Source organism: Vespula pensylvanica, chromosome 6 (genome assembly GCF_014466175.1).
Source record: "Vespula pensylvanica isolate Volc-1 chromosome 6, ASM1446617v1, whole genome shotgun sequence".
NCBI lineage: Eukaryota > Metazoa > Arthropoda > Insecta > Hymenoptera > Vespidae > Vespula > Vespula pensylvanica.
Window position 1 is genome coordinate 7,343,772 of NC_057690.1, and position 11,241 is coordinate 7,355,012.

Below are 11,241 nucleotides of genomic sequence, written 5' to 3' on the forward strand. Positions count from 1 at the left end.
AAAAAAAAAAAAAAAAAAAAAAAATACGAAAAAGAAAAAAAAAAGATATAAAAAGGAAGAAAGGAAAGTAGAAGGAAGAGTAGGAGTTTAGTGGAGAAGGTCAGGATCCTGAAATCGTCGCGATCTTCGAAAGAGATCTCGAACGTTGAACGAACAAGGCTCGCGGAAGAGAGGGGAATGGTAGAACTCACGAAGTGCAGTCGGTCACGTACGCCTTTACCCTCTCCCCACTACTTCCCCCACCAGTCTTCTCTTTTATCCGTGAAGCCACCCACAAGCGCGTCATTCGTACGCATTACGTACGTGCGTACACACGCATATGTATGATGTACGTATATATATAAATATGTGCACCATATGCACTTTGGTACAAAACAGCAGGTTTATTTGCATTTTTTTCCTCCGAAAATCGAGAACTCATTCAGGCGAGAATTATATCTCATATTCTCTAACCTTCCTGAAGGTGAACGTCTTACGAAAGGAGAGGTGTGCGGAGAATTGCGTCAAAGATTTATCACGATTCCTACATAAATCTATCTATATTTCTTATTACGTAGGAGCAGTGAACAGTTTTTTATTTTTTATTTTTTAACTAAAATATTAATATCGCATATAATGACAGTTTTAGATATATAAAGCACAATTTTCTAAACTTTTGATTCGTTTTATACATACACGTATACGTACAGTGGATCAAGAAAATATTTGGATAGTTTTCGAAATCGAATTACGTTTTGTGAAATGTATAAAAGAAGGAGAAAGGGAGAGAGAAAGAATGCGTGTATTCTAGACGTTAAGTAGATATAGGATAATTAATGATCTTTTTCTTTCAGCAACGATTAAATGAAATATAAAATGAAACTTTCTAAATTAGAAAATTTCTTTATGATTATTCAAGAATTTAGATCGTATAGAAAGGGAAATTATTTAATTTGGAAAAGGTATTTGAATATGTTTTTGTGTACTATATTTCTAAAACGATTTCGCTTCGATTCTTTGTCTAGCTTGCGTACGCACGCACATTCTGCGACGTTTATTATTAGACCGATAGATTTGGGATCGAGTGGACTCTCGACGCCTATTTTGAACAATCGATACACCTATCGATCGAAAATCAAACTATAAAGAGAATAAAGTCAAAACTTACAATACGAATGTATGCAACGATACATCGATTAGTAGTAGAGGTATCGATCGATACTCGAGTTCAAACGAGCGCGCTTTTAGCACTTTATTGCTCATCTATGTAGAATTTTACGCGACGTTAAACTTTAAACACTAATCGTAATAAGGACAAAAGGATTCATTAATTCATTTTTACTTATATCGATCGATCTCGGTCGATCTGGATCATTCGCGTTGTTATTGTAAAGATACGTAATCTTCGGATTTTTCTTTTTCTATTTTTGTATAATAATTTCATTATATCGACGTGAAAAAAAGAAATACTGTATAATCCTTGAATATTTACTACGAAATGAATCTAATCGACTTTACTGAGATAAAAATAAAAAGAGAAAAAAGAAATACTCGACGAAGTGTTCAAACGTACGATCGATTTATTCTCACCGATTTATCGACTTGAAAGCGTTCGATCATTCGATAAATATTTTTCTATCCTCGCATATCCTCGAACATGACGTATTTGTTTTATTTGGCAATCAATTTTAATGCTTTTCTCTCGACTTCTCTCTCTTGTCTCTCTTTTTCTCTGATTGCCGATGGAACGCTCCAATCAAAAATTAGTAGTTTGCTTCTGCGCGATGTATAAGATATAACAGAAATTTTATATGAGTATCTTAAAATCATTTTCAAATAATGTCTGCGATTGAGGTAAAATTAAATCACGTTGAAATAACAATTGAACTTTTTTTTTACATCGCCAAGATTTAACCTCGGATGAGAACGTTCCTCGCAATCGTCCTATTTAATTGGCTCTCGCGACGCGCAATATATTTACGTTTTGTTGATTCCACTTATAATCCGAACAAAGCGAAACCGATTATCCTTGTATAAAAATTTCCACTATACATAAATAAAAATGATTAATATTTCTGCGAACCGTGAAAATTACATGATTATGATTCTAACGGACAATTTATTTAATTTCGAACATAATTAAAAGTATCATTAAAAAAACTTGTTACAATCGATGATATCATCTTTATATTCAATTTTTATTTTATAATATTGTTATAATACCATGTCGATCTAAGATCACAACGATATTATTCGTTAGACTGTATTATATTTCACCGTAGCTAATCAGAGAAGCGACAATTATCGCTTTGCTTTTTATCGTGTCACGTACTTTTAAGTAGATTGTCCTTTTCTTATCAGAACATTCTTCTTCATTTTGTAAAGTGTTTTCTGTGGGCAGACAAAAAAGAAGAGAAAGAAAGACTTTTATCAACCTTTTTGATAAATACAAAAGTAGAAAGGCTGTTATCCTTCAAGGATAACTTAGGCGAATTGACTAAAAATTCTTCTTTATAATTTTTCTTTTTCTTTTTTTTTTTTTCTCTCTCATAATTTCTTAATGTATTTTAAAGTAACTTACGCTAATTGAATAAACATTTTGCAGGATATTTTACGAACAAGTTTCTTCTTTAAATGTTATTCTTATCGAATATAAACGTCCGATAGATTATTATAGGTATCAATGGTCACAATGTGTGATTATCTAACATGTTATGATAACGCATTCATCTTTATTTTTTCTTTTTTCTTTTTTTTTTTTGTTCTCTTATAAAATATTCTATAGCATTTAAATTCGATGATTGTACATGCTGGTTATATCAAAACATTTCTTTCTTTCTCATGTTGAATTAAAATACTTATATTTTTCTTATAATTATTTCCAAATGAATAAAGATTGTTATTTTAACAAACATAAAATCGTGCATTGTACACGTGACACATATATGCATACATAAAGACGTAGAATGTAGATAAACCTCGCGCCTATTTCTTACGACTCGTATTTACGCTCGTTCATCGTCCTCAATGAGATATACAACTTCGATTTAATGTCATAGCTTTTATACATTATTTATTGCTTCTACACCTGTGACCATTAATTTATCATAGTTGGATGGTGGGTGGTATGGAAAGTTTTCCATGGGGCTAAATTTCCATTTCCTTATCTTATATTATCCCTTCGATCTTACTCTATAATGAAAGATATTAATGTGTTCATAATGTACATATACACTAAAGATCTGACGACCTAATGGTCGGTTTATTTAAAAGTAAATAATAAGCCAATAACGTTGGTTTCTTCGTCACTATGTATATTATTAGTAAATAATAAAAACTTGTTTTCAAAGATGAGTAGTTCTCGATCCAAATGAATATTAAACGTGGAACATTTTATCATGAAATAAATTATTGACCTTTTGACTTGGAATCTTCATTATATATATATTTAACGAAAAAAAATAAAAGTAAAAATTATATCAAATATACATATGTATGTATGTATGTATGTATGTATGTATGTATGTATGTATGTATGTATGTATGTATGTATGTATGTATCATATTATATAATTATGTATATATAATTAGCTTATGTCACATCTTCATTATATACGAATATTACTGATATTTTTGGTTATAGAATAAAATCGAAATGAAAATATAAGATTCAATAAAGAAGAAAATTCATTATGTTAAATTAATGGTCTTAGATGCACATTAAATTCTATATATAATATTGACTTTATTAATGAACGTATCCACCTAATATTCATTTGATAATTTTATATTCATAATGTTGAGTCGAAGTCAACATTAAGTAGAACCATTAAAAATTAATACATATTTCTTTAAGAAAATATTATGTCGGTTTTTTTTACGTCGATCTCGTATATACAAATTTGTTCGTGAGATTTTAAGATTGATGGAGATACAATAATAAGTGAAGGACAAACTTAGGGCCAAGGCTAGCGTTACACGTGTTTCCAATTGATAGGGATACGTGATAACTCACACGAAGGGCTAAAGCTAAACTAATAGTCTTTTTCTGGAAATATGACTTTCACTAACTCGTATCCCTTGTGTGTACTTTTCATATCGTTAAAAGTCTCATATAAGCATATGTATTCTTTGTCATTTTTATCATTACATTAATTTTTAATCATTATATTAATTCCTATTAATGAAACATCATATGAAACGAAATAATTTTCGAGAAATTACACACACGTACACACGCGGAGAGAGACAAAACTTATATATAACAAAAAGTACTTATTGTTTTCATTACCTTGTTTGTATACTTATTATTTGTTTTGTACAAATGATTAGTTTCTATGAAATATTGTTATATAAGTAGATGTCGCGCATATATTTATATCGTTTGTATGATTAACTAGGAGAGAAATCATAGAGATTAAAAAGAAACTTTATTACTATCATTTCTGAATAATAGAAAACTATAGAAATACCCAAAACATGTGATATGCTTTGTTATCGAAATTTCCTCGTTGCTGACCGCACACATGTTCCAAAAGAATAACGTCGCTTTCCTAGATTTAGTCACTCTTATTACAACACTCATAAACGTTACTCAAGACTCTCTAAAATCAAAAGAAAAAAATTTCACTTCTTAATTTCGGATGAAAGAGTATGATAACGAAATTTCAAAATTATAATTATACTTCTAGATTCTATATCTTTAATCCTCTATAATAATGTGAAACTATATATAATGTGAAACTTGTAATATATAATTTAAATTAAAATAATTAAAATTATGAAAAATTAAATTAATATAATTATATCATATTCTCTTTAAGCATAATTTATACTTTGCGAACATTACTTTTCGGGATATAAACTAACTGTGATACTTTCCTAACGAAAAAAAAAAATATATATATATATATATACCGTGGGAGCATCTAAGTTACATACATGTTATAGAGGGTTAACAAAATAAAAATACGAGTATACTACGTACACTGTAGTTTCAAAATTCAATTTATGTGGGTCATTGCTCGATAATGCGAGTAAGTTTTCTCTCTCTTTCTCTCTTACGATTTCTTACTGACGTTTTCTGCAACGTAACACAACATTTATTTCTTCTCTTTTACGTTCTTTTTTTCTTTTGTTTCCTTTTTTCCAGGCAATGGTAGCTTGCTACCCTGGTCACGGCTCGCATTACGTGAAACATGTGGATAATCCTAATCGAGATGGACGATGTATTACTGCGATCTATTATCTGAATCAAGATTGGGATATTAAGGTAAATCTTGTGCCATTTTTAATTATAACAACATTCTTTTGTACTCCATTTATTTAGTTATCGAATTCCATTTTTAAAATCGTATATATCCATATTCAATATATTTACAGAATGTTCGCTTTATCTATCGTTAAAGAAAAAAAATTCATGTATATTGATTTCTCAACGTCTTCTCAGAGACTATATTGAATTACATGAAAAACTTCAATATTTATATCTATATATTATATATATATATATAAAAAGTATAAAAAGAAAATACGTCATACATTCTCAATATATACATTTAGAGTATACAAAAAAATAATAGATTAAACAGAAACTTTCTGTTCAAATCTTTTTTCTTTCTTTCTTTCTTTCTTTCTTTCTTTCTTTTTTCTTCTTTTTTTTTAGATTTGAAATATGTAAACATATATGTATGTATGTATGTGTGTATGATATATATATATAATACATAGTCGATTCATGCATATGATTCACGCACTTACAAACATATTCGTCATCAAAAAACAAACTTTTAACGCAGTAAATTTGAATCATATTGTTTAAGAATATGTTCGAATGAAAATCTCGAATATGTAATCTCTATTCCTTTGTAATCATTAAAATAGTGATTTCATATTTCCAACGTCCTTATAAGACGATACAAAACCTGTGTCCTTCGTACGAAAATAGGAAAAAGTAAAGGCACGAAGGGTTTTAAGATGCTTACGTGCTGAATCCAACGTACACCCACGTATAAGAGACAGCAAGAACTCGTATGGCTCGGGTTTTCTCGCTTGCTTGCTTGCTTTCTTGCTTGCTTGCTTGTTGAGCAATATTTACGTTGACCTACACGATAAATATGGGAGACTTTTAACACATGTTCTGTTCAAGGACTGCCGTACAAGGTGTAAGATATTTTAAAAGAACGGAAGTTTGATAAATAAACTTTCTCCGAGTTTAATCTCTATTAACATGACTGAAAAAATGTAATTGTTAACTCTCTAGAATTCATTCGTGTAATTTAAAAATTTTACACACATGTATATACATATATAATATAGTATATATATATATATATATATATGAGCCAATAATTATGAAAATGATCTAAGTCATATATTTTTCCTTTCGAGATATTTAAACATTTCGATTTGAATTATTTAAAAATGATTTCTCTATAATAACAAATAGAGAAAGTAAGTATATTTATTCGTAATATAATTTAAAAATGTTAAGAGTATCGCGCGATAAAATATGTCTCTTAACGTCTCATATGTCTTAGATCGTTTTCATTATCAACGATTCAAATATATCTTTAAATTTTTTTACAACAAAAAAAATTATATTATAGACGATTGACATTGAAGATACTTTGTTGTCAATGTCAAATTTTACATGTTTATCTCTTTATATACATTTATATTAAATGTTAACCTTGGGAATCTAATTTAATCCAACTGTGAATAATATTTTCTTTTTTTTTTCTTCTTCGAATAATCATATATCGTTGATTCATTTTATAATTATAGAAAAATGGAGGTCTTCTAAGGATATTTCCAGAAGGTTGGCGCGACCAAGTAGCCGATATCGAACCTCTATTCGATAGAATACTCTTTTTCTGGTCAGACAGAAGAAATCCTCACGAAGTACAGCCAGCGTATAAAACGAGATACGCAATCACGTTATGGTACTTCGATGCCGAAGAAAGGAATCAAGCTTGCCGAAGGTATCAAAGGGAAAGTAGGTTGATGATCGAATTTATCGCAGAATTTTCCTCATATTTCATTATACTCTGAATGTTTCGTTTGACAATTAATTCTTGTTAATTCGTTATAATCTTGCAATCAAATCTGATTCGACATTTCATTTGAAGCAAGTTTTAATTTATTAAGTTGTTTTTTTCTTTCTATTCTAAACAAATTTATGAAATGTATCAAATCCTAGATTGAATATAAAATATAGATAAATTGCTAGATGTTGATTTAAAAAAAAATATATATATATATAGATAACAAAAGTAATTTTTTAAAATATATAAAAAATGAGTAACAAAATAATACAAAGCTTTTACAATTAAATACAAGGAATATAATGTACGTTTTGTTCTTTCGCTTATTCTTGCTTCATTTTCAAATAAAAATGCATGATGGCGTCAATGAAGACCATTAAAAAAAATATTGCTAACGAAGAGGGATTCATTAAAAAATTCATCTTTAAGATAAAAATATCACGTCCCAGATGTAAAGACAAAGTTAATCGTATAGAATGAACTTTCTTTTCCGCAATGTATACAATATTTTCTTTCTTTCTTTTTTAGGAGAATTATTACATGCAAAAGCGGCGGAGAATTCGTGAGACGCAAAGTCTGAAGGACCGTTAGACCGTCCGTCGACTGAAATTCTAATTTTAATAGCTGAACTTATATACTTGTACATAGCTACATATGAAAAGAAAGCATTGGTACATAAAACGTATTATTATGTATTAATTATATATATATATATATATATATAGCCGATAAATTTTGTGGGAGGAATTGAATAGTGTATAAAAGAAAAACAATACGAAAAGCAAAGGATAACGAAAACTTAAGGCTTATCGCGCGTAAAAATGTGCAATAGAGAATAAGAACGTTCCTTTTTTACAAATGGTACTGTAACATATATAGATATAGATATATATATATATGTATACACATTCGACGTTCTAAGTGCATATATCTCCTGCAGTTCTTACATCGTTAACATAATTTTTAATCACATTTTTTTTTCTTTTTCAACATGATTTTAATGCTCAAAATCTTCTCACCAAATATTTCATATAACAACTTTAATATCTCTTTTGCTGTTATTTGAGGAATCATTATTTCTTTTTCTCATTCTTCTGTCATAATTCTATGCAAATACCTTAACAGGAATATTACAAGAAGTATTAAATTCTTTGTCTTTAGCAAAATTGAGAAAAATACAGCTTTGTCGTATAGTTCTAATGTAATTTAGGTGATCTAAACTCCCTTGATTCTTATATATAGATAATTATATTTATATAATTACGATGAAACAATACGCATATATAAGTGAAAAATATGGTTGAATGATTTTCCATTTTCATCGTCCGGTCTCATGTGACATTATTGATTTTATCGTAAAATAACGTATTTCCAAATAAAGGCGTCATGATTAATTTACCAAGAATCATTCACGCTTCCAATATGAGAAATTGAGAAATATCAAGGCCCAGTCTGTACTTGTAATATTGTTATATATATATAATGTGAAGTTGTAGGAGCACTGTGTTTAATATTGTATGTATCTATTTATATAAATCGATAATGAAAAGAAAAAATTAGTACGTATCGTTTACGTCCTCTGGAAACATTTTCGCACATAAAATTATTCTATTAGTCCAGAATTTATTATCATTGATAAATGAAGAAAGAGCATTAGGAGAGTTATAAAAAGTATGTATTACGTTTCATAATGTTAAACTTATCTGATGTATCCAAATCGTTAGTAAACATTAATAAGTTATTTTCTAAATACTCCTTCGTGCTGTATTATTGGATACAGAGGACCCAAAAATGTACCCCGGTATCCTCGATAAGTTATTTCCGATGTTCATGTTTTATTTAATTTTACGTACATATAATCAACGTTAATATTTGTTGTAATTTAAGTTATAAAGTAGATAAAAATTTATCAAGTATTGTAAAATGACGTGATTTTGTTATTTAGAAAATTAATAAATGCCTAACAAAATGTACAGACGAATATTTTCGGATAATCGATAAAAAAAAGAAAAGAAAGAAACAACAACTTGCTAGAAAAACTTTAATAGTATTTTATTTATCATACATTTAATATGCTTCGATATATTTACTGCGGACTTGGAATTTCACAATCTTCGATTATATTTGCCGATGGTACGTATGTCTTAAATGAAAATTTATTATTTGGAAATGATCCAGGATTAATCACATGGCAATTTGAGTAAACAGTCGAATATGGTTCGTACTTATCAGCGACTACAATTAAATCGGGTGTAGGATGTAAACGTAAGGCATAATCATGTGTCCAATAAACAGGACTTGCCGTTAGTGTTAACGGAACCAAATGTGCTTGGCAAATAATAGATTTAGCGAACTGAAACATATCATGATAAAGTTTCGTAACACAACATTTTTATTTCAATTGTTAATATTGCACGTATATTAAAAAACTTACATGATTAGGTACTTTTGATTCTTCTCCACTAGGAAAACGTAAAGTATTTCTACACATTTTTATTAATATATCTTCTCTATATACCACAATCTCTTTAGTACAATATTGAATTCTGCAAGGATTAGTGGCAAATACAGCTTCAGGTATAGCTTTCTGAACATCTTCGACCACATATTTGGACAATGATCGTCTCGGTAAAATTTTTGGTGCGCCTAAATCGCAAGGACCTGGTACAAATATAAATTTCGAAGACTCCTTTATAGTCGGATATTGAACTATTAAATCGGCTAATTTCTTAAAACCTTCCTTCATCGCTGCTGGACTGAATTCATTTTCAGGAAAACTCAAAAAATCCCCGCATATTACGAAAGCTATTGGTGGAATGTCCATTAACCCATCCAACATAATTTTGAATTTACATAATACAGCCGAATTGTCAAGCCATAAATCTGATAGGAAGATTATCATTCCATTTTGATTGGATTCTTCATATACTTTCAACTTTTCAGATAATTTCAATGACGTAGGATGAGGTCCACCAAATGTATTAGCATCTCCAAAATCTACACGTGAATTATCGGATGATTCTGGTGGTGGGAACCCTATTTCTTTAACATATAATACCCCACTGGTATAAGTACCACTAACTAATACTATAGAACCTTCCATAATCAAACCATCTTGGAAAACGTATATACAATTGTAAGGAAAATATAAACAAATTAATAATGTGCATATAAAATTTACTTCATCTTTTAATGAATTAGATTAAAAAGGATATTGCATGTTTCAAATCAATTTTTAATGCTCCTCCTGGATCTTCCAAATAATAATGATTTTCAGAGAATTCAGCTATAAGGCCTAATAAGCAAATATCTCTTGTTTTACTCTCGTTAAACAAGGATTCGATAGGTGTTAATTTTATTCTAGATTGATTTTTTTCTCCAAGCTTTCGTGAAACAAATAGTTCGTGTCTTAATAATCTATACAATATAGTTTCAAATCTATCTTTAAAAAGTATAGTCTTTTGTGTTACATCTGAATATAAATTTGTAGCAACTTTTTGTAACACAAATTTTTTCTTTTTAAGATCATATATAATTTTTGGTATATCATACGCATCAATAACATTTAATTTTGTTTCAGTTTCTTTTAAAACATCCGATCTCATAAAATCTGTAATAGCAAGTCTAACATGATCAATTTCTACATGTGGAGTTTTTAAGTTTTGAGATAATACTCGTTCTACTACACCCGTAAGCCAATTTTCTTGCTCATCCTCATTTAGTTGTGATAATTGTCTGGCAACAGAAATACTAAGTGTCCTAAGTAAAACAATTTGCATAAATTAAACAAATTAATACTTATTATTCGAAATAATTATTATAATAATTTATATTACTAAAAATATCTTCCTACCTTGATAATACAAGTCCATAAATTGAGAAAGTCGATTGAACGATTTTAATTAATTTGTCGTCAACCATGATTTTAACAAGTCCAAACTATTATGAATTTCATAAGAATTTGAGTTTAATTTTTATAAAATATACATCACTCTTTGAAACAAAACTACTATTAAGCGTAAGGATACTTAAAGAAGTGTTTATGTTCTTTCCCGCCTTTTTCTTTATTACCTTGGAATGTCATTGATATATATCCGTGAATCTATCTAGATCTATCTAGTCACGATATCAAAACAAGATGTTTGTACGCTCTATATGAGTTGCTCTTCTTAAATATTTTGCTTAACGATATACTTCGTGGTCATTTACAATAAAT

The 11,241-nt window shown here is 28.8% G+C and overlaps 2 protein-coding genes across 3 annotated transcripts in view; one reads left to right on the forward strand and one right to left on the reverse strand.

The window, feature by feature from the left end:
- LOC122630101 (egl nine homolog 1) overlaps nt 1–8,998 on the forward strand; it is an 11,351-nt gene extending 2,353 nt beyond the window's left edge. The window contains exons 3-5 of one of the 2 annotated variants that reach the window (XM_043814199.1): nt 5,132–5,251; nt 6,766–6,976; nt 7,554–8,998. In XM_043814199.1, the coding sequence (XP_043670134.1) occupies nt 5,132–5,251; nt 6,766–6,976; nt 7,554–7,591 (369 nt within the window). In that variant the 3' untranslated portion in view covers nt 7,592–8,998. The remainder of the gene's footprint in view (nt 1–5,131; nt 5,252–6,765; nt 6,977–7,553) is intronic. The other variant, XM_043814200.1, reaches the window with a different exon arrangement.
- Nucleotides 8,999–9,052: 54 nt separating this feature from the next.
- Nucleotides 9,053–11,020, reverse strand: LOC122630100 (DNA polymerase epsilon subunit 2). The gene is made up of 4 exons (XM_043814198.1): nt 10,879–11,020; nt 10,241–10,784; nt 9,460–10,149; nt 9,053–9,378 (listed from the first exon to the last, which is right to left on the reverse strand). The coding sequence occupies exons 1-4, from the start codon at nt 10,944–10,946 to the stop codon at nt 9,112–9,114; spliced, it is 1,569 nt and encodes a 522-aa protein (XP_043670133.1). The 5' UTR covers nt 10,947–11,020; the 3' UTR covers nt 9,053–9,111.
- Between the last annotated feature and the right edge of the window lie 221 nt (nt 11,021–11,241).

What these genes read in the sequence shown, in the direction of transcription:
- LOC122630100 (XM_043814198.1), bottom strand. Translation starts at nt 10,946, where the DNA reads ATGGTTGACGACAAATTAATTAAAATCGTTCAATCGACTTTCTCAATT. An exon ending in TATGGACTTGTATTATCAAG is followed by an intron (nt 10,785 to 10,878) that starts GTAGGAAGATAT and finishes TGTTTTACTTAG; the next exon opens with GACACTTAGTATTTCTGTTG. An exon ending in AATCAAAAGTACCTAATCAT is followed by an intron (nt 9,379 to 9,459) that starts GTAAGTTTTTTA and finishes GATATGTTTCAG; the next exon opens with TTCGCTAAATCTATTATTTG.